Raw genomic sequence first — 24,908 nt, 5'->3', positions numbered from 1 at the left:
CATCTGCGCACTCACCTGCGTGGCGCTTCACCGTCAGCTTCAGGACCTTCAGGGGTCTCTTTTCACAACAGGGGTATAAGGGGGGTCACCAATAAAGATCGTCACTCTTCACAAAATCCATTTCCTATTCAAACGAAAACTGTGAATATATCTCGCTTGAATTGTGGATGACATATTATTAGAGTTCATTGGTGTATGAAACGAAACAGGTAGTGTTGACGGGTCTAAAACACCCTTGACGGTTCATGCACACTGTAACTCGAGCTGTTTTTGTTTGGTGGATGTATAATTCGTCCGTGTTATACCCGGAATCTGTGATATCCGGGTGACAGCTATAACTGACAGCTCGGTATGACCGCTTATCCACAGCTTCGGGGCATAGCTTCAGTTGGGGTTCGGTGATGTCGCTTAGAGAGGGGTGAGAATGCACGATTGAGAAAGATATTCTTTTAGGCAAGTATCATGATAAACCCATACGCCTGTAAATAAGTGACCGTCCTAAACGCCGTGAATGTGAACCATCACCTAGCCTCAACTGATCCAACAACCAACAATACAATACAACTTCCCGTCCCCATAAACCTCTCCGATGATACACGGAGACCTCTGAACCACACATCACAACTGCTCCAAGAGCCTCCTTCTCCTCCGATCGATCAACTCCTCCTGCACCTCCTCCAACGTCGGTAAATCCCACGTAATCCCATCACCACTATCCCCTGGCAGCGGCTCCCACCCCTCCGGCACATCCTTACTCCCCGTCTTGAGCAAATGCTCAACCGCCTGCCTCTCCTTCTCAGCCTCATACGCCAACATCTCCTCATCCTCCTCATCAGGCGCATAACCATAATACGCCGCGTCAACATTCCTCCTCATATCATGCCTCTCCTCAAGCGGCTTCTCATCACCTTGGTTCTTCGCTGCCTCAAACAACTCCTTCACACCCGGCAGTTCCCTCGCTCTACCAAAATATTTGTAGCCTTTCCCACTACCGGGTATTTCGCGTCCTTGCTCATCGTAGATCTTGCCCCCGCCGCGCATGTAGTTCGGTCCCCCGAGATTACGTATCTGAATCTCCCACATGTGCTTCTCGCGCATGAGCTTGTTGATTTCGTCGTTGAGATCACGGATCTGGTAGTCGCTGAGGATAGGATCTTGGATACGTGACATCTTGCGCGAGATTTCTTTGAGGACTTGTCCACGCCATTTTTCGCAGGCGGGAATGGCTGAGACTTCGGTGATGAGCTTGGGGCGACGTGTGCGGCCGGCGTCGATGATGCCTAGGTCTGCTGCTTGAGCTTCGCGGAAGCGAAACAGCATAGACTGTGCCTTTTCCGAGTTACGTGCCTGGAATCATTAGCTGAAGCTACTAACAAAAAAAAGCGAGGTAGGGACTTACCATTTTGACGGATGCGCAGCGTCAAAGGGATTGAGGTGAGAATAGCAACGTAATTGTAGAAGCTGAGTTGGCGATCGCGACCCAGCAACGGCGGAAGTTTTCGCAGCCACACCAGCCTTGCTCCAAATCCCCACTTGTGCCACAGCGCCACAGGTCAAGCTTGCGCACGTCCCCACAGCCTTGCCTTACTCCAACGCGCAGCGCAGCGCGACTTGAACCTCAGCAACGATTTTGGATATCTTGACAGCTGCTGGCAGCTGTCGACAGCCGTCAACACCACACCCAACGCTCAATTTCAGCGTAAACCCTCACGCACCAAATGCGCAATAACTCCTTACTCTGAACGGGTATAAATAGAGGGCTTCTCTCCCAGTTGCTCCAGCCTTTTCTTCTCTTTCTTCAGCAACCTTTCGCATTCCGACTTGCGATTTGGTTTGCCTTGCTATACACTTGTTGCTTTCGATACTTACTGCTTGACTCGACAGCTTCTTTCTTTCCACATTGTGACTCTTGTTTTGTCTTTCCTTTCTTTTCGCACTTCACCTCCCTCCTCCCCACTCGCCCTCACCCTCGCCCTCTCCTAGTCAAGTGACTCGGTATGTATGTACTAACTTGCATTTCCGCATTTGTTTTCCTGCTCTTGATTTCGCGCTTTGTTGTGGTCATTCGACCAGGTCTGGGTTGGGTCTGCTTTTTGTTTCCTTTGTCTTTGCTTTTTCGTCTTGTTTTTTGGTCCCGGGCCATTTGGCCTGGGAGGGGGGTCTTTTTGGGGTTGTTTTTCTTGCGGGCGTTGGAGTTGGAGTTCAAGGCGTTCGGCGTATTTGCATTTCCTCTCGTCCTGTACTTGGTTTCCTCTGGGGGCTGGTCTGTGGTGATGACAACTGTTTCACACACCAAAGTTGGCGATTCACTTCACTTGCTCGGTATGCCCTTCGGGGAAACTGACTTGTGTTGCGAACATGTACCTCACTCAAGAACAGAGATCTGAGCAGACCTCGAGGTTTTTCCTTTTCATTTTTCATTCATGTATTCTTCGCAAGTGCCTAGAGTAGCCGCAGTGACGATAATTTCCCTTTGCGTGAAGTTGTTCTCTTCCTTTGCGAACCCTCTCATGGAGGTGTTTGCTGGGAATACAGAGACACTCGTGATTCGCATGATATAGTTTTCAATCGGAGCAGGCTTGGCCTTCGTGAGGTGCCGTATGGGATGGAGGAATGCTTTGAGATACGAATTTGCTGCCCGGTGATGATCAATCGACCAAAAAGCCAAATTTGCAGACAACAGCGGCGGGCATCATCTAGAATGTTTGCAGGGCATTTACTTGTCCACTGCCGCGAGTTGTCAGTGAGAACCCAAGAGAGCTAATCTGAGGGAGCCATCACATCTTCGTATCTCAAGTCACATACATAGTCGCAAACACTTCAATAGCTGTAGGAAAACAAATGCGCATTCTATATTTCACTTTTGGTCCCACTCTACAATACAACAGATCCACGAACTCTTGTCGTGACGTTGCAGCAAAAAATACTCGTACATTGTTCCATCCTCTATTGCGTCTTCTTAGCGCCAGCGGCTGACTTGACAGGCTGACTGTACATCCACACGATGCAGAACGACAGGAATCCAACAATGGTAGCTGAGATGCCAGTCAGACCGGGCCAAGCGCCGTTGATCACGTAACTTCGGGGATACTCGTCGTGAGCCATGTGTCGAACGCTGACAGTTCGCTTCTCCTCAAGGTTAGTCAGGAAGGGTCGCTTGTAGTTGACCATGAAGTTGAAGATGCCGTGCTGGTCGGGAAGAACAAAGTCGGTGCCGTAGACAGTCTCGTGCTCACCGACGTGAACGGGCTTCAGGGAGATGCGGTGGAAAGGGGACAGCATGGAGAACTCGAGCTGGAGGTGGTCGCCCTCAGGGAGGTGGAAGGGTTGCCAGTCGTTCCAGGCGTACTCGGAGACGGAAATGCTGTAGGTCTTTGAATTGTTAGTGAGGTCAATCATGTCAGGGCAGGTCTCTACATACAACATCGTTCTTGATGCGGTACAGCTCAGGGTTGGTCTCGTTGTCACCCTTGAGGTGATGCTCAATCTTGTTCACTCGTAGAACACCAAGCTCCTGGAATGTCCAACCAGCCAAGTTGGTGACAAACTCCTTGTTGGCAGGGAAGATAGCCTTTCCACCCTGTCGAGTGACCTTAGTATCAAAAGCCTTGTCCTGAAGCATCTCAGCAGCACCAATGACAGTGACACGCGCAGAGTTGCGAGCCTGGAAGACAGAGACAAGAGCAAGTTGCTTTCCAGCAGCGAACAACTCATCAGGCTCGACAGTATCAGCCTGCTCCTTGGGGTTGTAGCTATAAGCGGTAGGGGGCGCTCGAAGAACAGGTGTAAGAAGAGGTCCTGAACCAAGAGTGTGGCCAATGGCGTGAGGAACGGAGATGAATGCGCCAGGAATCTCGAAGTAGTCTTTCAGACCGGGACGAACGTTGCGAGGAGCGTCGAGAACGAGGGTATCGTGTGTCTCGGCGGCGGAAACGGCATCGTAGGTAAAGTGGTCGACGACCTTGCCGTTGCGCTCAGCGGGAATGGTAACGTCGAGTTGATCGAGGACGGAGACGAGAGTAACAGGGACTTTATGGGTAGCGGACATGGTCAGGAGGATGTTTCCGCCGGCGTTGATGAAGTCGACGATGGCATTGGGGGTCAGATTGGGTCCCAGACCTGCGCCAGTCAGTACAGCTGTATTCTCAAGGAACAAGACATGACGAACCCTTGATCTTGGTGGGGAGAAAGACAAGATGATCATAACTCCTCTCACCATACTTGAACAATGTCAAATCATCGCTCTTTGGTGTCTCATACGTGATATCATAACCTCGTTCTATCAATTGTAAGCTTCACCATCAACACCACTGCTCATGGGGGGTTTCATACCAGACAAGTCGCGGAAAAACGTAGTATACGCCTCCTTGTCCTTGGGCGTATCGAGAATAACCAGTAATCGATTACCAGTTGTGCTTACGGCCGAAACCAGCGCCGCGAAGAGAAAGACCACGAGACTCAAGAGTGACCGCATTGTGTGGTGAGAATGTGGTTTTGAGTTGGGGGATTATAATGTTTGGTGCAAGTTTGGACAGCTTGCGAGTAGAGCTCTCAGTGGAACCTACGGGCGTAGTAGCTTGCGTTGGCGTTTTAGGGATACGTAGCCTTCAGTGGGGGAACGGGATGTGAAACTGCGGATGCACTAGTCCTTTTATGGTAGCGACTCTAGAGCTCTGTAAAGTTGGGTACAGTGAGGAAATAATCCGATGCCCGCGGTTTGGTTTTTCCGAAGATACGATTGGACCGTTGCCCGAGACCATCATTACCACCAAGATTGAACGACAAACACCACATCGTCAATTGAGTATGACCAGTCAACCGCTACGCTATTGTTAGTTTCTGTGCTAATTGATATAGGCCATCATGTCTGCCGCTCCCCTCTTCTGGCAAACTCCCCTCAAGTACTGCCGCTGGGCAGCCCGCGAGCGTCCCGCCCTCTTCTGGTCCGTCATCATCGGCGCAGCAGGCCCCGTCGCCATGCCAATTGTTCCTCCGATCCGATACTACTTTGGCGATATCGACGCTCCTCCCGTTCCCGTCACCTATCCCAGTGCGTTCCCCTCCTCGACCTCAATCCCCAATGCGAGACTAACATGCACAGTCCCCTCTGGTCCCAGGAAACAGCTCACCGGGTACGACGACTAAACATCTCGAATTGAAAGACGAAGGAAATATCACGGCTCGGAATGAGCATATCTTTGTACAAACTACGGCGTTTCCCGATGCGAGGGAGAGAAGGGATATCATAGAGGAAGAAAGGGACGAGAAGATCCAGCAGCAATTGACGCTTCAATTCGATTTTTCTACAATCAATCCATCCACCGGCTGTCTACATTTCGATACCTATATATGTGTGTGTTGTGTGTGAGGATGTGCGCGAGTCGTTGATTTTCTAAACATGCGTATAAACATCAAACAGGAAACGCCGCAGCGATGTGCAAGAAGCCAAGAAACAGAATATCATCCTTCTCTTTAATCATACGAGGCTATGCCGGTGGTCATATCGAACTGATGTCCGATTCGGTAGGGAAAAACTCTATCTCTCCCTGTTCAGTAGATTCCATTCGTACTAGAACTCGTTAGTTTGAGGATTTATGAGGGAAGTGGGAGATACTTACAACTCGACCGTCATCATCACCTGTGTAGACGCATGTTGGCATTGGACTTATGCACGTTATGCCTGCCTCTGTGTTGGCACCCTTGTCATTCTTATAGTCAACATGGTCAAGCTTTCTGAGGAGCTCAAGCGTCCATCGGCTGCCCACGATGCTGCGTCGCCAGACGTTGACTCTGCCGCGCTTGTGGCCTGTGAAGATCAAGTAATTATCAAGCCACTCGTTGCCAGCACCTTCGTAAAAGGCGCATGAGTGGATATAGTCATCCTGCTCGAAACAGACATTCTGTTCAAGAAGTAGTGTGCCGTTGAGGGTGTAGAGTATCACGTTGGGCCCAGAGCAGAGAAGAATCTCACCCGAAATGTCGTTGATACGTGCACATTCAACAGGTCGTACCAATGGCAGCTTTCGAATGAACGACAGTCTGTTCAGATCCCACAAGAAGGCTTGTCCATCTGCAGAAACAGTCAAAAGTGTGCTGAACGCTTTGCTGACTGCAATCGTTGTGACAGGCGACTTGTGACCAAAAAGACTAGACCTCGGCAGCAACTCAACCGGCTTTCCAGGTAGAGTCTGTAGTGCGTAAACCGAGACAACACAATCCTCTCCAGCAGTGATCAAGGTTTTGGAGTCGGCAAAACAAGCACAAGAGATCTGGCCGATGTGAAGGTTCTCAAAGAGTCCAGCAGGCTTTGTTGAGTTAGCGACGTGGCCAGATCGAGGAACAAGGTTTTGTATTACCTTTCGGTTGTCGCTGAAGAAGAAGCGAATGCTATTGTCTGCGTATCCCCATTCAAGGAATTTGTCGTATGGTGGGAAGTTGAGACGGAATGGAGAAGCACACAGCAAGCGGTCGAGTTTGGAGGCATGAATGAGTGAGGCTACACGTTCGTGGCTTTCTATTCAGTCGGTTAGTGATGTCTGACGTTTAAAGTAAACAGTCCTTACCAAGGAGTGGGTGCGGCAGACAGCCCAACGAAAACACACTGGTGTCTAATCGTCTAACTGGACTCTTGACGTGTTCTCTAGCAGGATGCGACTTCATGAACACTTGATGAGGCGTCTGTCCAAAGTTATGAATCACACCGGCTAGAATAGCTCGCTCCTTTGCATCCGTGATGCTGTCCAAATCTGTCGCACCACGGTACGAAAGATGATGGAACACATTGAGGTTTTCCACAGCAGCTTCACCTCGTTGCTTATAGCCAAATACCAGATCAATCCACTGGTGTAGGTTCTCGCTCACATACGGACTTTCAAGCGCCTCTCTATGCTTGGCGATGAAGATTCGAGGATCCCCTTTGGCCCATGGCGGAAGCTCAACGTGGTCGACCTTAACGCCGTTGCTCTCACGATTGCCAAAGTTGTAGCCATTGACATTAGTCAGGAATTCTGGCAGACAGTAGAACTCAGGGATGAGTTCTCTCACATCAGCCTTGTTTTTGCAAGATGCTGATTTCCAGGCTTCTGGGATTGACTGGAACAGACGGTCGGCGTGGTCGAAGCTTCCACCTTGCAGCAGTATGTACGATTGGACGAATGGCGGTAGACGGATCAGGTATGATGAGACAATCATGGCAGAAGAGTAGTGTGTGCCATAGTGGAATGGTATTTCCCCAATCTCTGCCAACGCATTGTAGCTCTCGACAAAGCCTCCCACTCTGTTCGGTGTTTGGGCACCCATTGGCTTTGACAGGTCGCGGAAGGTGTTAGGGTCATCAAGGTCCAAGTCTTCGCTTGTATAATCAGCCAGAACCCACGGAAAGACTGGGTATTGAGTCAAATCGTTGAACGTCCTGCCAGCCATAGTGTTGACCATCATAAGATAGTGGAAGTTGGAGATCTCGCCCTTTTGCCATTTCTTAAGGAGAGGGTTCCATGGCGATGAGTTGAAGAATGTGCCAAACTTGGATCCAAATCCTTGAGGCGACTCGTCAAAGACCTTGAGAGACTCCAGGCGCCAAGCATCTTCAGGGTTCGGAAGCGTGTTTGCGCCGCTTGTGTGAGGTGCCTTGTTGAGCATTTTCACGAACAGGTTATCTCGCACCACAGGGTTGATCGTAGTCAAGAGATAGCTTCGACCGTCAGTGAAGAACACCTCAATCGCAACGTCTCGGAACAAGAACCGACGCTTGGAAATGCTAATAACATCCTGCCATCGCCAATGCCTCGATTCCTGCTCCTTATTGTTCTGTCGCTTCTCAGAAGTCTTAGCGTCCGTGACAATCTGAGAGAAAGGATCGCGCTCTTCAGGGGGAGCCTGCCAGACATTGACGATGTCACCGTTGGCACACTGGAACACGTTGTCCATTATGTAAAGGGCATCCTTGCCTATTATGAGGATTCCTTCACATGCTTCCAGGCCAATGATGCGTGAGATATTGTACGCAGATTGGACTTGGTCTCCACGCTCCAATCGTCGCATCACTTTGCGGTTCTTGTCCTCGAAACCTTCGTCTCCTTCGTTGGGATCATTAGGGTCGTCCACAAGCTCAAAATCATCCTCGGGCGCAACACCGGAGCTGGGTTGCTCGGCTGGCTCGGTGGATTCTGGCTCCTCTGTGAATTGAGGCTGTTCAGTATTGCCATCCAAAGCCGATGCAGCGCTTGGCTTCGTTGGCGTCACAGCGGAAGCCTGGATCGAAGGAGCTGGACTGGCCGACGTATTGATCCGGAGAGTCTGCAGTACCTCACTGGCCTTTCTCTTCGGTTGATACTCATCCTTACTGAATGTAAAATCCGGAAGGACCCTGAGCCTCATTCGATTTCGTCCTTCTGTGCGGTCAAGCTTCCACTTGGGTGTAGCTGCCTCACTGAACACCGCGCCAGGCCTCATAAGATCCCGCTCCATCTTGGTGTAAGCCGCGCTTAGGAATACTAGGTCATCTTGTTGGTCCTGCATGAGTCGCTGATACTTGAAGTACTCAGAGTTGTAGATGCTCTTCATCCAAGCGCTGTTACCAATATCGTGACTGAGGAGAATCTTCTCTGTGCTGATGCTCTCCGCATGCAATGATCTGAGTTTATCTTTGCGCTTGGCGAGACGAACTTTGGCTGTCTCTGAAGTCCGCACATTTTCTGAACTGACAAAATCCTCCCATGTTTTGGACATGCCGCCAAAGAAGAGGACATCTAGTGATGGGCGGTGCTTATCAACCCAGTCAACGAATGATTCATCATCCACACCTGTCAACTTCTGAAAGTCCTTCGAAAGCTGCTTTTGGTCTGGCGACATGCAAGAGCGGATCAGCGTAGCAGATTCCTCTGGCTTCTGCACCAAGATAATGCGTAAGAAGTTAGCTGCCGCAATACGAAGGGGCATCTTGTCGCCAATGAGTTTCGTGTAGAGCTGGTACCAGAAGAGTTTAAGGAACTCGTCCTCGCTGGTAAAGCAACCGAGAATTGACATCTGCCAGTACACCATCTTGTCCATAAACTGCTTGGCCTCCACCAAAGTGGTCTCTTGGTTGTCAAGATCCGATAACCTCAGAAGAATGATCCTCAGTAAACAGCTTCGGATTGTAGCGACAGCCTGGCTGCAAAGTCGGACACTCTTGAGGTTCGAGATGTCCGGACGCTGCAGAAATTCGAGAAGCATGCCAACAAAGTCAATCATAGCTTCGGCGCCATTCATGAACCATCCCTCAAAGATGGCTTCTGACATATGTGTGCAGAACCGAGAAAGGTTGGTCAGTACACGAGGCTCGCAGATTGCTTTCTGATTGAGCTGAACATTATTCGTCAATTGAGCAATCACATGCTTCAATATGTAAGACTCAAAGTACGCTTGGTGTTCACGGAACCCAGGAGGGACTTTAGTAAACAGGCCGAACCCTGGGAAATCTTTCCGTGCGAGAAGCTGGTCCATAAAGACATTTACCACCAGCTCTAAGAGTCCATCCAAGATATCGCTACTAGGCTTCTTGCTTGGTACTGATCTCAATGAAGGCAGCGCTGGGTTCAATCGAGCTGGACTGGGTCCGACTGGTGACTTTTGTTGGGTGAGTAGGATAAACGACGAGGCTCTTCGCAGTGGTGTGCCCTTTGGTGGTGTTGACTGAGGCGAGGGTACTGGATCCACGCTTGTCGTTCGCACTATAGGCGTGGCATTTGAGGCACTACCACTAATTGGACGAATGATAACATCAGTTCCCTCAAATGTCAGAGCCGTATCGCCAGAGTTCAACTCTGTTTCGGGCGTCACCGCATCGGCACTAACGATGACTGGGTAGAGTGCTGATAGCAACAGTCTCACCCACTCCGAGTTCAAAGCAAAGTCCCTGAATTCGGTTGAACGTGCATGGAGATCCGAAAGGAAGCGAATGACCGTATGTAGAACACTAGCATAGCTTGCAACTCGTTCACTGTCTCGCGAGAAGTTGGAGCGCGTCTCAAGGGCAGTGGCCAAGTTCATGGAGCTTGCTCGCGGGCGTAGTTCGGTGGATGATGCGTGCTTCTTAAGCGCAAAAGATGGGTCGATATGGGTTGCCGGCGAGTCTGGATCATCCTGATGTCTCATCACATCTTTCAGACCGTGCTGCAGCATTGCAGTGATGACAGACAGAGAGTCGGGGTATACGACCTTTCGCTTTCCAAAAGTCTCCAGCAAGCTGAAGAAGTCAAAGTTTCTGTCAAAATTGATCTCGGCGACGTCGTAGCCAAACAAGATGCTGAAGCAAATGGGCCATAGAGTCGGCATGTCCCAGAATCGCTTCAATCTGTTTGACATGATGATGAAGCCTCCCGACTTTCCGGCGAATTTTGAGGTATAGTTTGAGCCATGGGTGACCAGAAGACGAGCCAGGATCTTACAGCCATGAACGACAACTTCCGGGTCGTCTTCAGCCAACAAGTAAAGGAGCCACTACAAACATTAGCAAAGAAAAATACAAGATGTACTCGCTCTCACCTTATTTGTTACAGTCCGAGCAAACTTCTTGATGTGCGTTGTGTTGCCCTTTTCACACAGAATGCGCGAGTACATGCTAAGAACCTTGACACCAAGCTGCTTCTTAGTCAAGAATTTCAGACCAGAAGCGATAGCAGCCGCAGTTGGATCAGTTGGTGTGCCTCGCCGTCGTGGAACTGGAGTGCTTGATCTAGATATGGCTGAAAGAGGTCGTGGAGTTCGTGGTAAAGATGAAGGTTGTGAGTGGAAGGCGTATGTGATGAAAAGCGACAGCGATCGCATGACCTCTTGGCTAAAGTTGGACGCAACAAGGACTTCGAAAGCGCCCATAAAGTGAGATATCGTGTCTTCTGAAACGACCTCTCCTTTCATGGCATCGAGCAGCCTCTTGACAATTCCTGGGAACGATTAGCACGATTTGCAAAGTGTAGGCATCGTGTAACATACTCATCCTTATCAGCCTTCGACTATTAAATTCGTGATACTTGCTCTTAACTGCGAATGTTACGAACTGTTTATAGTAAAGCTCTTGGATTCGAGGCGCCGACTTTCGCCAGATATCCAGGTCAATGAGCAAGATGCGATAAGCAAGGGGGTTGATGATGAAGGATTCCATTGGCTCTGTATGGTTATATCCAACGAAGCCAAGGATGAGACTCAGTAGTTGAAACGCCAGCCGATCGCGGTCCTCGTTAGAAACTTGGAGTCGGGTAACAGTTGAGTCGCCACTGCTGCGGTCGTACCCCAGCTTCACACGGAGAAGCATCGCCAAAATGCCGTATCCATTGTCCTTTTCGATAGCTTCACTGTTCCTCCAGCTCTGGCGAATACAGTAAAACAACATTTCCGCGGCTCTCACTGTCTCTTCTATCGATGATGCTCGCTCGAACAGCTTCAGGGCCAGTGGAGTGAAACCAGCAAGCCGCCACAGGTTCTCATCTAGGTACGATGGCACAGCGACGATAGGATTGCCTCGGAATTGCAGAAGACCTTGAACTCTGAACAATGAGTCCGGAAGACTTGGCACGGCACAGTTGATCGCTAGAGGGGCACCCTCTTGGTTTGATGCTCGGAAGAGATTGCGAGCACAGTTTCGCGGCAGCGACCTCAATAGCCCTGTGTCATAAAATTGCACATTTTCTGGGAACGTGGCTGAAGGAAGGATGCTGAGGAGAATCTTGGATTCTGGTAACAATGAACCTGCTTTCTCGCGGACAGCCCTAATAATGTCCGAGGTCTCGCCCTTCCCAGGATGTGCAATCTCGTTTCTGAGTCCCAAGGTGGCTGATGCCTCATAGGTTTGAAAGCCTCCCAAGCTATCCTGAAAGTTGCCCTGATACCGTGGGCCAAGACCATAGTGAACTGCCAGAAAGTCATCACTCAAAGCATCTTCAAACAGATGTGCCGAAGCAAGTGACCAGCGCGAGAACACAAGTCCAGGGCCTATTTGATTCGAGAGGTCTTTCGGCGTACCAATAAACGCCTGCACTGGGTTCGTCTTGTTCTGGTTCGAGTTGAATGAGGCAAAGCTATCATGTGCACCAGTTGACAAGGGCGGAAGATGGGGATAGTTGCAGCGAATTTGTTCTGAGAATTCACCGTTCACATAGAGTGACGCTTTGCTAGTAACTAATGCCTTTGGTCGGCGATGCACAATAGCAATGTGGTACCACTTCTTTTCCTTGAACGAAACAGACTTGAACCTGACACTGGGTTTGTTGGAGGTAACAGATGTTTGAAGGATAAAGTTGTGAGTATCCCTCTCAAGATACATCAGCAGAAAACATGCTTGTGTGGAATCAAAGACACCAAATATTGTTGTGTGTGCAGTAGGATCGAAGCTGTCTACTCGAATCCAAGCTGTAAATGTGTAACCTGCACTAGACTGCGGTGGGAACGATCGACCAAGACTCGACAACTCAAGGGACGAATGGCCGTGCAATGAGAGGTCGAATTGGAAGAATGGGGGACCGGAATGTTTCGATGTCATCTGTAAGCAGAACTCGGACGCTTCAGAGCCAGGCCTTGATAGAAGGAATTGTGTATCGGCAGGTTCATTCACACCCAAAAACATGAGCATTTTGCAAATCCCCAGAACCTTTTCTCGCTCAGGCGGGCTAAGTGCTGAGTCGGCATTAAAGGCGACCCGTAGGAACTGCGATAAGGCACCCGTCGAATGGACGGCAGCCCGATTATATATAGAAACCGCGATAATATTGTTAATTGTCTCCAGGACGAGTAGAGAGGCAGGATTTGCGAGGCCATCTTTCATTCGGGGAATGGCCATCCAGAAGCTGACAACTGCTCTCAGAATTTCAGGATGCCGTATTATGGTCTTGGCATTGACAACCTCCTTCACACCAGGTGTAATATTCTCGGCAGACTTGGCCAGCACAAGATCCCATTGTTCTTCAGCGCTATCATCCTCGTCTTCTTTTGGGGAATTTTCGTCGTCGGGTCGTAGTGATTTCGCGATGGATTGGCACAGAAGATCGAGTGCTTCGTCGTCGAGGGAAAAGGCGAGCAGCTTGCCAAAGACATGGCAACTTATCCAGGCATCAGGCTCAGCCCCGCCGAGTCCTATGCTTGCGATAACTTGTTCTAAAGCCTCCCAGCCGCCTCCCTCGACTCGATATCGAAAAAACCGTCGGTTTCCAGAATGTCCGCGCAGTGCCCCCGAGAGCAGGTTGAGACAGTCTCCTAGTAGCTTAAACAGAGCAAGCATGTCCGCATCGCTTCGCTTATCGGGGTCGTAGTAGCCTGAAAAGGCTCGCAGCAGATTAAGGATGGTTTGGAAGCCGTCGGCATGTCGAAAGTCATCTTGAAGGACGGCCGAGTGCGTCGCAGAAATATGCTGTATAATATGTCGGAGTTTCCGTAACAATGGCGGTATTTGAGGGTATCCGTCTTGCTTGTGTAAAGTCGTATCGAGATTCAGAGCTTCGAGCAAGCCCTTTATTATTTCGAAGGACTTGCTGTTCGGAGGGTTCGAGGCCGAAGTGGACGACCGGTATCTTCTTGGTATTGAGGCCATTGTGTGGATTGTTTAATCACGGGTTCATTCCAGAAGTAACCTTTCCCCCTGAGCCCTTCAAGGGTCCAGGTCGTTATCAGTCGTCGTAGGCATCGAAGAGTAAGATTTAGAACTTGTTGGAGCTACCGGCGCGGGGCGCATGAAGCTCTCTAGCAGGGGAAGGACAGCGCACACAACACGACCATGGGGCTCGGCGATATCTGAGGAATAATGGTGGGAGGTATCGGAACTCGAACTCGTCAAACACACTCTGAAGCTGAAAATTAGCGAAGGTGTCTCGAAACAAACGGTCACGACTGGAGCCTGGACTACCTGTGCTCAATACTGTAACTCGGGGTCAGCCTTGGAGGTGTGGCTTGGCTGTGGCGAAGGCGGCCCCTCACTCCAAACTGTCAGTGCTACTACTCCGTACTCTTGGGCGGATCGTCTGAGCTGACGAAGCTCGAGTCACGGTGTTGGAGTGACATGAACGCGTGCACCTGATGGAAACCTCCACACCTGCATAAGGAGGAGGGTTTCATTGGGAGCGTTTTGGAGAAGATCAACTACATCGGCTCCTTCATCGCGATTTTTGCATTTATAATGATGTTGATACTCGAGACATTGTCTTGTTTGAAACGCCGTGTCTCGGTGACGTCGATATTTGGTTCAGGGTAGCTTGTACGAACACGTAGCATGACATGCAGATGCCATGAAGTTGTGTAACCACTCGTCCTGTTCTTTTTGTTTCCAGTAAAATTAAGATACAGAACTACCTTATGTATGGAGTATACTTGTAGCTTTTCTGTAAGTTATGGTCCCTCCGTGTCACTTTGGCGATCGCTTTTGCATCAACTTATTTTACGTAGAAGAATGCTTGTCCAACCAAGACCACGATGGATGTAGGAAAATCAGGAAGTTTAGGGCAAGAGACCGCTTAGCCATAAATTCTTTGTACAAACGTTCACGGCCATTGAATCTGACTTTTTGAGATAGGCTGGGCAACATGCTTCGAATGCGACATTGGCCTCAGATCAGGGTCTTGCTGCTTAGCTCCAGGGTGCATGCATCTATAAGCAAGGCGGGCTATAGAGCCATGGACACTTAAACAAAACAATGCCGACTTAATATCTAAGGTATATGACTTCCGTGTTGCTTTCGCCTAAGCATCAACTTAATTCACTAAAACTTATGCTGTTAGCTAATCATCATCATAAATAGATCAGGAACTTTGTCGATCATGGGACAATTGAAACCATAGATGTTCCGAGATCCGCTTATCCTTATCTTAAACAGGTAGGCATCAGCTTATCTACTGGACAAGAGTTGATAAACAGACAATTTGTTGAGCAGCTCGGTCGTCCGACGCCTTGAATGAGCTACAAGTGCTGCTTAATGGCGTTATCTGAGCGGGCGAGATAACAATTGCTACCGATACTTGAGAGTGGAGAGCTCCCCGAGAGCTACCAGATGCAGACGCGCTACGCATGCGTATGTACCTCACCCGAGCTTGGAGCTCAAGGTGCCTGGCGTGCATTGACAGAGAGCAAAGCACTGGCCAACGTTAAGCCCTGGATGTTTTGGGTGCCTGGTGAGATGATGAATGAATACCGTGAAATAGCTTATCAATTTCGCATAGTGAATCATGACGTCTACTCTGCCGTGTTGTCTTTCCAAGGAATCGAATCTCTGAAGACAAAAGGTCACTTTAACCCTGGGAACGGACTGGGATGGTGAGGCGCTGCTGGCGTTGGCTTGGAGCGAACAGCGCTTGAGAGTCGAATTGAGACATGGGCATGCTACACAGGGCACGTGCCAGGGACGTCGTCTGACTCGATGGATCAGGCGGATTAGGTCAGTGGGGGCCAATCGGAGCCAAGGCGCTCCCCGCATTCTACGTTTTAGCACTGGGTAGAGAGACACCTGTTTTTGGCTGCAAACACCGCAAAGTGGAAGGTACCTGACTTGTTGAAGCTCACCCTGTCTGGGTGGATCTTGGTTTCGGCGCGGGCAGGATACTTCGATCTGCCTGAGGTAGCACAGTGTGAGGGAGCTTGTGTATCCATGATGAACTGTATCTGTTTATGGCTGAGTAACTGTAATGGATCAGCCTTGAGGAACGAATACTCCGTTGAAGTCAGAATACTGCTGGAATATCATGGAAAAGACACCTTATAACTTATGAAGTTTGCTGAAAAGGTTGAATCGTTAGCGAATCAGTGAGTATAAGAGGCAAATCTTGCTCTTAACCTTCAGTACAGTGATGTCGTGTTCGCTCCCGTTACCGAGAGCCAATCCATGAGCCATGACTCGAAACAAGGCGGACAAACACGACCGGGTTGTCAGCCTTCGTCAACATGAGGCAATCACTCGCCATCAGTTGACTCTCAAACGATCAGAAGCGGTGAATGGGTACTCACATAATCACTGTACCTCCTTGACTCTCAGTAAAAACGCCCATAACAGGCTCCTCATCTTCATCATGACCATTCCTCGGGTCAAGACGGCTGAATTGTAGCCCGCCTCGGCCTTCTAGACTCAGTGCATGGTTAAACTCTCACACGGTCCGTCATGAGAGCTAAGAGGTACCTGGCTCAAACAGGTGCCGTTATCGCATTGCCTCGGTGACGGCCATTGGCCCTCTAGCACGTACGCTAAACCATATTCGGTACTCAGCCACTGTGTTATCGCCCATCCTAGCGATGGATGCGTCACACCCTCCTGCCGGGTCCCCCAGGCCCGCTGAGGCAACACTGGAGCTGTCGCACGCTGCTCGTGCTTTGCTTATCTACCCCAGGTGCTGCCGCCATCGCTTCTTCTTCCTTTCATCATCTCATCCATATCCATCATCTCTCTCCCCATCCTTTGAAGTATCGATCTCGTCTGATTCCATCTATTCAGACGGTCGAGGACATCAATTTGTCCATTTGTTTTCTGTCTTTGAGTCGCAGGTAGACCAAACACAAGCTTTGTCGCTTCAGCTTCGTCATTGCGCCTTTCGTCACCATGAAGTCCGCTCTCACCCTCTCTATGGCGGCTGTCGCCAGCGCTGCCTCCTTCAGCGTCGGCACCGTCCACGACAAGGCTGCTCCCATCCTCAGCTCCATCGATGCCGAGACCATCCCAGACTCGTACATCATCAAGTTCAAGGACCATGTTGATCATGCCGCTGCCAGCGACCATCACATGTGGGTTCAGGACACACACAAGCAGGGCGAGACTGAGCGCCTCGAGCTGCGAAAGCGCTCCGTTCCTTTCACAGACAAGACCTTCTCTGGCTTGAAGCACACCTTTGACATCGGTGATGCCTTCAAGGGCTATGCCGGCCACTTTGACGAGTCCATGATCGAGAAGGTCCGAAACCACCCTGACGTAAGTATCTCCGATTATGCCTCATGATCATCAGAAGCTAACATCAACCAGGTCGAGTTCATTGAGCGAGACACTCTTGTCCACACCATGGTCCCTGTTTCCCAGAACATGATCACTGAGGACAAGTGCGACGGCGAGACCGAGCGACAGGCTCCTTGGGGTCTTGCCCGTATCTCCCACCGCAACACCCTCAACTTCGGTACCTTCAACAAGTACCTCTACTCTTCCGATGGTGGTGAGGGTGTCGATGCCTACATTGTTGACACTGGCACCAACGTCGACCACGTTGACTTCGAGGGTCGTGCCCACTGGGGTAAGACCATCCCCTCCGGCGATGCCGATGAGGATGGCAACGGTCACGGTACCCACTGCTCCGGTACTGTCGCTGGTAAGAAGTATGGTGTTGCCAAGAAGGCCAACGTTTATGCCGTTAAGGTCCTCCGATCTAACGGCTCTGGATCCATGTCCGACGTTGTCAAGGGTGTCGAGTTCGCTGCCACCAGCCATCTCGAGCAGAAGAAGAAGGCCAAGGACGGCAAGCGCAAGGGCTTCAAGGGCTCCGTCGCCAACATGTCTCTTGGTGGTGGTAAGACCCAGGCTCTCGATGCTGCCGTCAACGCTGCTGTCCGCACTGGTATTCACTTTGCTGTCGCCGCTGGCAACGACAACGCTGATGCCTGCAACTACTCCCCCGCTGCCGCCTCTGAGCCCGTCACCGTCGGTGCCTCTGCTCTTGATGACAGCCGTGCCTACTTCTCCAACTATGGAAAGTGCACTGACATCTTCGCTCCCGGTCTGAACATTCAGTCCACCTGGATCGGCTCCAAGTACGCCGTCAACACCATCTCTGGTACCTCCATGGCCTCTCCCCACATTGCTGGTCTCCTCGCCTACTACCTCTCTCTTCAGCCCGCTGAGGACTCCGAGTACGCCCTTGCCTCCATCACCCCCAAGAAGCTCAAGGAGAACATCATCTCCGTCGCCACTGAGGATGCTCTCTCCGACATTCCCTCCGACACCCCCAACCTGCTCGCCTGGAACGGTGGTGGCTGCAGCGACTACAAGAAGATTGTTGAGGCTGGTAGCTACAAGGTCACCAAGGCTGCTCCCTCTTCTCGCGTCGAGGAGATCAAGCACGCTGTTGAGCAGGAGGTCAACCTCGTCTCTGGCAAGCTGACCACCGGTGCCAAGGAGCTTGGCTCCAAGGCCGAGAAGTTCTCCAAGAAGATCCACGAGCTCGTCGATGAGGAGCTTGAGGAGTTCCTTAAGGAGCTTAACCTGTAAGATCTATAATCTTATCACTGGGTGCATTGGGTACACATTATGTTGGGATTACGGATTGTTATGGGTCTTTTTGGTTTGGGTTACATGACATTGATAGGGGCGCTTGCTCTTCTTGATGACCAGCTGTCATCACATTGTGCGCTTGAATGCATGGGTTAGTCTATGGGGCAGGCTAGATTTAGGCTTGCTCAATTACAATACATCTCCTTATTACAAGATCAATCTTCTCCATCATGATGCCTGCTTTGTGTGCTGTTCATGTCGATGTTGTAATTCTACCTGACCACCGCGGCAAGGCGGGTACCTGATGGTAGGTGCCTTGGTGGAGGCGCTTGTACCGGAGGTAGCGTTCTTTTGCTGTTGCTCACCTGCGAATAGTTCCTTCCAACTTCAAACAATACAACAGCGCTCCCGTTCCTTCCTTAGGTGTGTTTACCTTGAGCATGTTGAGTCACTCTTTGCCATGTCTGCCATTTCGTTCTATCTCATTTGGTGCCATCACCAACAAGACATCACTCTATCCTTCATATTGTTGTTTTCGAGTCTACAATCAGCCTTCATTTATACCCAACTCTTATTTGCAGTTGCAAATCTGAACATTTATGAGAAATGCTGCGACGTAACAGCTCTCGAAAGAAGAATCGCCGTCCACTGAGTCGAAGCAAATCGACCAACTCTGTCGCCCGCAGTCCCATCCGCGATCTTGAATCCATCAATCCTGCCAGGGCTGAGCGAGATGCCAACATTGCTGCTGTAGTCTCGTATCAGCGAGCTCAAGATAGAGATAACAGTGAGGGAATGCCACTCCCGCGAGACCCTGCGAGCTTCTACCCCGACAAGAGCGATGGCACTGGCAGCGTCATCAGACACAGCCTTGAGCGGACTGACAGTGCTCTGAGCGTTCATGGCAGTTCAAACATTGCTCGCAAGAAAAGCGTTCGCTTTACCGGGCCGTTAGCTCACCCACGCAGAAATTTTGCATGCAGAGCGAATGGTGGAAGAGATTCTCCGACAAAAGCAACTTCCGCAATTCATGCTTTCGGGAACGCAAACGCCAGACCCTCATCCACGCTGTCGTTCCATAGCGAACGACCAGATAACTTCTCCCTTACCCGACGCTACCTAGAAATGCTGCAGCCACCCGACACGTGTTACAACCCAGAAGAAGATGCTGCTTCGATGGCTGCATCCGACAAAAAGGTTAGGAAGTCCCGGTCAATGGTGACTTCCTCGCATGCAGAGACAGGGACAATTTCTAGCAAGACCTGGTCTGCAAGGGCTCGCCAGCCGCCTACAGTTCCTCGACGTCTGCCTACGAATAGCGAAAATGAACCGCTAAAGGATGCGATGCCCCCCAATGCCAGTCTCAGAGCTTCTACATCAATGGGCTTTCTCAAAACCCGGCGACGACTGGCGGCGTCACGGTCAAGCAGCCGTGCTGATGATCATGATCTGGCAGTTCAACTTGCCAGAGAGAGATTTCGGCAGATACAGGAGCAAGATGCGAAAAAGAGTCAATCGTCTTCTTTACAACGCCCAAAGCACACACAAAGCGAAGACTCTCTCTTCCGAAAGTCGATGCGCAATAGTAGTAACAACACGGTAGTATCGACCCTTTCTACCATCTCCGGTTCAAAGCAGAGAGGCATCCGAAAGACGGCGCGCAAGGTATCTCATGGGCTCAGATCACGACTGCGAGGGCTGTTTGGCAGAGGAAAGAGTTCCGAGGACTCAGACCAGCATGAACATGAACAAGTCGCGGTGGAGAAGGATTCGGATGCAGAGAGTTGCTTGCAGATCGGAGATACTGAGTCGACCGAAGAAGCCTCCATGTTTCAGGTTACATCGCATGTTCCTTCCCTGCACGACGTACCGTCCAACCAGCAGCTCAGGTCTCGCAAAGGCAGCGTCGAGAGCTTTGGAGATGGCGACCAGCATATTCCTGACGACAAGTCTCGTGTCACCAGCTGGACGAACTCGATGACAAATACAGTGACAAGCCATGAAACTTTTGGAGACTGTGAGAGGCAGCGCCTCTCTGTGATTAAAGAGAATGGCACACATATTCCTTCATCAGTTCGATCGATCGAATATTTGGAGCAGCAAACTAGAGACATGATTGCAGACATGTCGGTTGACAGCGAACGTGTCTACTCAGCCCTTATGGAGCGACTCGCACGCAAGGAGCCGACGGATAGGGTCATGCAGTCTCAACCAGGCTCGGTCAAGTCCAGAGGAACGAACACCGGAGATAATGATGGTCAATCCATCAACAGACACTGGGATTGCTCCACAATTAGGTGCGTCAGGCCTGATGATAACATTTTCAGAGACAATGGCGATCCTTCTTCGCGAAGTTCAAGCTCAACCACTGAGGTCCCCGATTATGAGAACAAGCACCAGCCCCAAACCGGCCACACATCTACTGTCGAACATACGGCTGCATTGAATTGGAGCGACGATAGGACTCACTCTGAAAGCGAGCATACTAGTGTTCTACTCCAGGGCCTGGAACCACATAAGACGATCACCCAGAGGAGCTCTGCATTTTTCGCAAGTCCTTCTTGTCAATCGTTCCGTTCCCCAAGTCCTTATCGCCGCGCTCTTAGAGCAAGCCAGATGAACTCTGAAGACGAACAAGGTGCTTTTCAGGGATCACGGTATCTACATTCGCTATCGACCTTGTGCCTTCCTACGCGTCAAGACAGCAGCCCATCTTCAGGGAAGGACCTGCAGGTGGGAGATACGGAAAGTGTTTACTCTTGTGCGGGCGATGATGCAAATCCGGTGCATTCAGCTTCAGAGAACACCGTGGGACAGAATGAGACCTGCATCTACAACGATCCTGGACCACCGCCAGAGGTACCTGACCGACTGTCATACCGTCAACACCAACGAGATACATCTACGGCGAGTTCTGTAGAATGGAAGACCTGGCTTAGCTCAAAAGTGTCACAGCTCGAAGCACCTTTGACACCCACCAAGCGAGAGAAATGGAACGACGTGCTTCCAACACTGGGTCATGTTAGAGAAAACGCTTCTATGGGATCAACACCCCGAGCATTTCGCACCTACAAAAGACAGCGCAACAAATCATAGCCCTCTGAGCAACGTGAAGGGTAATGCGCAAACCTTTCAAGACGGAGGTAATCCGGCAAGATCAACGCGTCAAGTCTTCATAGGATACGACGAGAATGCAGCACCGAGCTATAAAGCTAATACTTATACCAAAGAGCGGCCCCCATCTATACCGCCCAGGAGCAGGTTGCGAGCGGTGCCATCTCTGCCAAGTGTCGGCTCAAGCGGATACATTCCAGACACAGGTTTGGTGAAGGAGATGCCGCGTATGCGATCACTAAATACAATAGGACGTCTCAATTCGACCCCAGAGGAATCTATCAACAAGAGACGGTCCCGGACACGCGTCACTGGTTGGCAAGGCTCACCAACCAAGTCAAGCCCTGGGGTTCGTGCTCTTACAAATACCCAACCTCCTAGAATCGGATCACCTGCTCTTCGAGGAGACTTTGACCTGAAGTCTCCGATTAGATCTCAGACAATAGAGAGACAGCCGGGAGACGCGATGAGGGATCGAGAGTCTGATGCTCAAGCGATGGGTAGCAAGACGATGGTGGACCTGTTTTTGAGTAGCCGACGGAACCAGGGAGATGGTAGAAGTAGTGGATTTGGCAGTTCACCAGCGGCGTTTCTTTGAAGGCCACATGTGTGAGTCGTTGAAGTACATCCGATAAGGAGAAGAGCAATGTTTAGTGAAGGAGTGGGCAGTTATGCTGCGGTAGGTCATTAATACTCTTGTATATATCTTAGCTGAGGAGTCATTGACCGCAGGGTTTTCTTTCGTATCCAGACATGTCTTTAGACACAATCTCATTGAGACAATATTGTGAAGAGGCCTCGCAACCATATAGCATTAATTGAGGCCTGATGCTTGAGTCACGCCGTCAATCGAGGTATCGCGAATGCATCTGACGTGAGTCTTAGATGGAGATGAAAGAGAACGTGCATTATTACTATTAGTGTCTACTTATCCTGATCGAGTGGACAGACGTGAACCTCCCAATACTTGGCATACTCCTTGGGAAAACTCTTCTCCCTCTCCTTACTAACCCACTCCCCATACTTCTCATGCGTAACCGCCTCATCCAGCACCCCATTCTCCTTGTTCGTCTTTGTAAACTCCAAGAAGTCCATCGTCACTTTAACATACTCCCCCAGCGCCTTCTTCACATCAGCAGTAGCGCCAGTCGCAAAGTTGAGCAGCAATGGCTGTAGGAGGGGTGCATCGGTTACACTGGGATGCGCCGTTCCAACGCTCGTGAGAAACCATGCTGAACCGACTTCGTCGCGCACGCCGCGTACGAGGTCGAGAACTGTGTCGAAGTGAGGACGGCCAAAGAAGATACTGTGGGTTTTGGACCAGGAGTTGGAGTGCACGACGAGGAGAGGCACGGGAATGTTGGTGTTGAGTTGACCGCTAGACTTGCCGGGGTCGAGAGCGATACCGCCGATGGCGGGATTTGCAGCGGTGGTGTTGGCTGTTTTGAGGGCTTGGAGAGCGCCTGTCGCGCCGTAGGAGTGGCCGTTGATGGTGAGGTGCTTAAAGTCCAAGCGATCCTTCCATCCATCCAATGTACTGCCTTCGCCTCGAGAGCTAGATGTGAAGATATCCTTGCCCTTGCCGTCATTGACATCCTTCAGGACCCGAATAGCCTGCATGATCTCCTCCGTGCGAAACGCAAGCTGCTCCTTCTTGAGCAACGTATCGTTCATAGGCGGCTCGGAAATGAGATCGCCCTCCTTCAAGAGAAACACAGGTCTGTCCTTCTTATTCTTGATCTGGACCATACTACCGGGACAGCTTCCATCGCGATGTTCAAGGGCAGCGATGACGTGGCCCCGACTGGCGAGTTCACCGAGATAGTGCGTGTAATCCGTTCTCGAACTCACAGATCCGTGCGAAAACACCATGACGGGAAACTTCTCCCCGTCGGAGCCCAAGAGTGGTACGTCGACTTTGGCGGGGATCTTGATACTGCCCACGAGAACCCAGAGCGCAAATGTGAAGATGGGTCGGATGATGAAGTTGTTCACTCCCGCTGCGCGCGCATATCCCTCCGCTGTAAGACTCAGTGGTTTCGGCACCCAAGGATGCGGCGCATCCTTTGACCTGGCGCCCTTAACAGCAGGATAATACACCGTAAACAACACACTCTCAACCTCAAACGCCGGCTTTTTCGTACTCTTCAAAAGCGTCTCAGACAAACGCTTCGGTTTTTCAAGTGGAATCTCCAGATCAATAGCCCCTACGTCATGCGGTCCCGAATAAGCCGGTAATCGTGACGAGAAGAGCGGCTGCCATGTAACAAAGCAATAAAGCACGTAAACGCCGATAACAGAGCACGCGACATATCGCCACGTCAATCTCGGACGGAGAACATGTCTAAGATATTGCGCAAACGGTTTTACAGAGGATGTGATGCGTGTGAAGATGCTGGATGGGCGAGGATCGAGCCAGCGCGGTTTAGGTGCGGGTGGATCCATGGTGAGCGGAAGATCCGGGTCGGAGGAGGAGTCTGAGAAGGGGGAGTTGAGGCGGTTGAGTTCGAGGTCGATTGAGTTTTGAGACTGTGGCATTTCTTGAGGGATGAGGATGGGAACGAGGAGGTTATGATGAGGGAAGTGATGTGAGGTGAGGTGATGCGTTGAGTGTTTCTTGTTAGTGAGTGATGAGGGTGGCGATGACGCAAGCGGGTCTGGTCGCATTCGGCATTTATCGATTGGAGAGGGGGATTATTTATCAACGATAGAGACGATAGACTTCATAAAATATCTTGACATTCAGAACATGACCAGCCATGATGGATTATATGATCTTTAGTGATGGGAAATGACTCTGTAGTATACGTTTGCTGAACCATGGTGAAGACTGATCACCGGGTACAGTGTTGAATACAGTATGTAAGGATCGCATACTGTTTTACAACGGAGTTGATCAGTCAGGAAATTTAATGCTGAAGCGAAGCCTAAGACATTGCTGACTTAAATGTAGACTATGATAAACAGGAGTTTGAAGCGATTAATTGAACTAGTTATTCTGAAGCTGTTTGCAAGATAAACAGAGTTGCTTCGCTGTCTGGCTGCTCACGTTCAACCGACTCACATCTCTTACACGCACGCACAGTAACACTTCTGTAATAGTTTCTCAAATGAGAAACAGGTGCTAGAGTCCTACAATATGATTAGGCAGTTACTGCTGAAGAGGTTTTACAATTTAATGCCTCAGTTAGGTTCGCAGTCTGCTTTCTCAGTCACGTCGGACCAGTATCCCACATGAGTGGAGTTAAACAACACCATATGAGATATGAAACTTCAAGTCATAGTGCTAGTCACTTGGAGTGATGCAGTTTGTAACATTAAACTGGCATTAGAGTTAGAAACTGACCAGAAAGTGAGTGAGAGAGCTGAGTTAGCAAGCATGACCAGGTGTTGAACAAAGAACTGATCTAGTTATTGAAGTTCGAAGAAACATGTTGCAAGGATGGTGGAAGAAGGGAGTTCTTGAAATACGCTCGATGTATCAGCTATCAATGAGTTTCCAGCAGAGAAAGGCGTTACAGGAAATAATATCCTAGCCCTCAACTATATTGACAGGGACATGCATCCCGTTGTCAAGAAAGTCATAGCTGCCATAGCT

General features: G+C 50.3%; 8 protein-coding genes across 12 annotated transcripts; 4 read left to right on the top strand and 4 right to left on the bottom strand.

The window, feature by feature from the left end:
- Positions 1-417: 417 nt before the first annotated feature.
- FOXG_01289 (pre-mRNA-splicing factor isy-1) lies at positions 418-1,526 on the bottom strand. The gene is made up of 2 exons (XM_018378100.1): positions 1,400-1,526; positions 418-1,347 (listed from the first exon to the last, which is right to left on the bottom strand). Exons 1-2 carry the CDS (start codon positions 1,400-1,402, stop codon positions 619-621), a joined length of 732 nt encoding a protein of 243 aa, XP_018233948.1. The 5' UTR covers positions 1,403-1,526; the 3' UTR covers positions 418-618.
- A 217-nt stretch (positions 1,527-1,743) lies between these two features.
- Positions 1,744-4,601, bottom strand: FOXG_01288 (oligosaccharyl transferase complex subunit OST4). Its single transcript, XM_018378099.1, has 4 exons — positions 4,333-4,601; positions 4,169-4,279; positions 3,422-4,119; positions 1,744-3,372 (listed from the first exon to the last, which is right to left on the bottom strand). The coding sequence occupies exons 1-4, from the start codon at positions 4,472-4,474 to the stop codon at positions 2,947-2,949; spliced, it is 1,377 nt and encodes a 458-aa protein (XP_018233946.1). The 5' UTR covers positions 4,475-4,601; the 3' UTR covers positions 1,744-2,946.
- FOXG_18060 (uncharacterized protein) lies at positions 1,747-2,895 on the top strand. Its single transcript, XM_018398105.1, has one exon. It carries the CDS (start codon positions 1,998-2,000, stop codon positions 2,385-2,387), a length of 390 nt encoding a protein of 129 aa, XP_018233947.1. The 5' UTR covers positions 1,747-1,997; the 3' UTR covers positions 2,388-2,895.
- A 114-nt stretch (positions 4,602-4,715) lies between the features above and the next one.
- Positions 4,716-5,741, top strand: FOXG_01287 (NADH dehydrogenase). 2 transcript variants are annotated; one of them, XM_018378098.1, is made up of 3 exons: positions 4,716-4,804; positions 4,858-5,050; positions 5,102-5,741. In XM_018378098.1, exons 2-3 carry the CDS (start codon positions 4,864-4,866, stop codon positions 5,143-5,145), a joined length of 231 nt encoding a protein of 76 aa, XP_018233945.1. In that variant the 5' UTR covers positions 4,716-4,804; positions 4,858-4,863; the 3' UTR covers positions 5,146-5,741. The 2 variants fall into 2 exon arrangements, with proteins under 2 accessions (XP_018233945.1, XP_018233944.1); XM_018378097.1 differs by having other exon boundaries at positions 4,716-5,050.
- On the bottom strand, positions 5,211-13,910 carry FOXG_18059 (uncharacterized protein). 4 transcript variants are annotated; one of them, XM_018398104.1, is made up of 7 exons: positions 13,871-13,910; positions 10,972-13,808; positions 10,525-10,922; positions 6,564-10,479; positions 6,357-6,514; positions 5,619-6,305; positions 5,211-5,569 (listed from the first exon to the last, which is right to left on the bottom strand). In XM_018398104.1, the coding sequence occupies exons 2-7, from the start codon at positions 13,556-13,558 to the stop codon at positions 5,537-5,539; spliced, it is 7,779 nt and encodes a 2,592-aa protein (XP_018233943.1). In that variant the 5' UTR covers positions 13,559-13,808; positions 13,871-13,910; the 3' UTR covers positions 5,211-5,536. The 4 variants fall into 4 exon arrangements, with proteins under 4 accessions (XP_018233943.1, XP_018233942.1, XP_018233940.1 ...); XM_018398103.1 differs by having other exon boundaries at positions 10,972-13,910; XM_018398102.1 differs by lacking the exon at positions 13,871-13,910 and having other exon boundaries at positions 5,558-6,305; positions 10,972-13,865.
- A 2,383-nt stretch (positions 13,911-16,293) lies between these two features.
- FOXG_01284 (cerevisin) lies at positions 16,294-18,415 on the top strand. Its single transcript, XM_018378096.1, has 2 exons — positions 16,294-16,909; positions 16,961-18,415. Exons 1-2 carry the CDS (start codon positions 16,544-16,546, stop codon positions 18,191-18,193), a joined length of 1,599 nt encoding a protein of 532 aa, XP_018233939.1. The 5' UTR covers positions 16,294-16,543; the 3' UTR covers positions 18,194-18,415.
- Positions 18,416-18,570: 155 nt separating this feature from the next.
- On the top strand, positions 18,571-22,093 carry FOXG_18058 (uncharacterized protein). Its single transcript, XM_018398100.1, has one exon. It carries the CDS (start codon positions 18,803-18,805, stop codon positions 21,290-21,292), a length of 2,490 nt encoding a protein of 829 aa, XP_018233938.1. The 5' UTR covers positions 18,571-18,802; the 3' UTR covers positions 21,293-22,093.
- A 31-nt stretch (positions 22,094-22,124) lies between these two features.
- FOXG_01282 (uncharacterized protein) lies at positions 22,125-24,097 on the bottom strand. The gene has a single exon (XM_018378095.1). The coding sequence runs from the start codon at positions 23,975-23,977 to the stop codon at positions 22,235-22,237; it is 1,743 nt and encodes a 580-aa protein (XP_018233937.1). The 5' UTR covers positions 23,978-24,097; the 3' UTR covers positions 22,125-22,234.
- Positions 24,098-24,908: the final 811 nt, after the last annotated feature.

The sequence above is a fragment of the Fusarium oxysporum genome, chromosome 1 (genome assembly GCF_000149955.1).
Source record: "Fusarium oxysporum f. sp. lycopersici 4287 chromosome 1, whole genome shotgun sequence".
Classification (NCBI taxonomy): Eukaryota; Fungi; Ascomycota; class Sordariomycetes; order Hypocreales; family Nectriaceae; genus Fusarium; species Fusarium oxysporum.
This window is presented reverse-complemented; position numbering and strand designations above follow the sequence as displayed.

Bases quoted from the DNA above. Each gene is read 5' to 3' on its own strand.
- FOXG_01287 (XM_018378098.1), top strand. From the start codon at position 4,864: ATGTCTGCCGCTCCCCTCTTCTGGCAAACTCCCCTCAAGTACTGCCGC. The intron at 5,051-5,101 runs GTGCGTTCCCCT...TAACATGCACAG, and splicing joins CGTTCCCGTCACCTATCCCA to TCCCCTCTGGTCCCAGGAAA.
- FOXG_01282 (XM_018378095.1), bottom strand. From the start codon at position 23,977: ATGCGACCAGACCCGCTTGCGTCATCGCCACCCTCATCACTCACTAAC.
- FOXG_18060 (XM_018398105.1), top strand. From the start codon at position 1,998: ATGTATGTACTAACTTGCATTTCCGCATTTGTTTTCCTGCTCTTGATT.
- FOXG_18058 (XM_018398100.1), top strand. From the start codon at position 18,803: ATGCTGCGACGTAACAGCTCTCGAAAGAAGAATCGCCGTCCACTGAGT.
- FOXG_18059 (XM_018398101.1), bottom strand. From the start codon at position 13,558: ATGGCCTCAATACCAAGAAGATACCGGTCGTCCACTTCGGCCTCGAAC. The intron at 10,480-10,524 runs GTGAGAGCGAGT...TAATGTTTGTAG, and splicing joins CTCGGACTGTAACAAATAAG to TGGCTCCTTTACTTGTTGGC. The intron at 6,515-6,563 runs GTAAGGACTGTT...CCGACTGAATAG, and splicing joins TCTGCCGCACCCACTCCTTG to AAAGCCACGAACGTGTAGCC.
- FOXG_01288 (XM_018378099.1), bottom strand. From the start codon at position 4,474: ATGCGGTCACTCTTGAGTCTCGTGGTCTTTCTCTTCGCGGCGCTGGTT. The intron at 4,280-4,332 runs GTATGAAACCCC...TACAATTGATAG, and splicing joins GTTTTTCCGCGACTTGTCTG to AACGAGGTTATGATATCACG. The intron at 3,373-3,421 runs GTATGTAGAGAC...AACAATTCAAAG, and splicing joins ACCGCATCAAGAACGATGTT to ACCTACAGCATTTCCGTCTC.
- FOXG_01284 (XM_018378096.1), top strand. From the start codon at position 16,544: ATGAAGTCCGCTCTCACCCTCTCTATGGCGGCTGTCGCCAGCGCTGCC. The intron at 16,910-16,960 runs GTAAGTATCTCC...AACATCAACCAG, and splicing joins AGGTCCGAAACCACCCTGAC to GTCGAGTTCATTGAGCGAGA.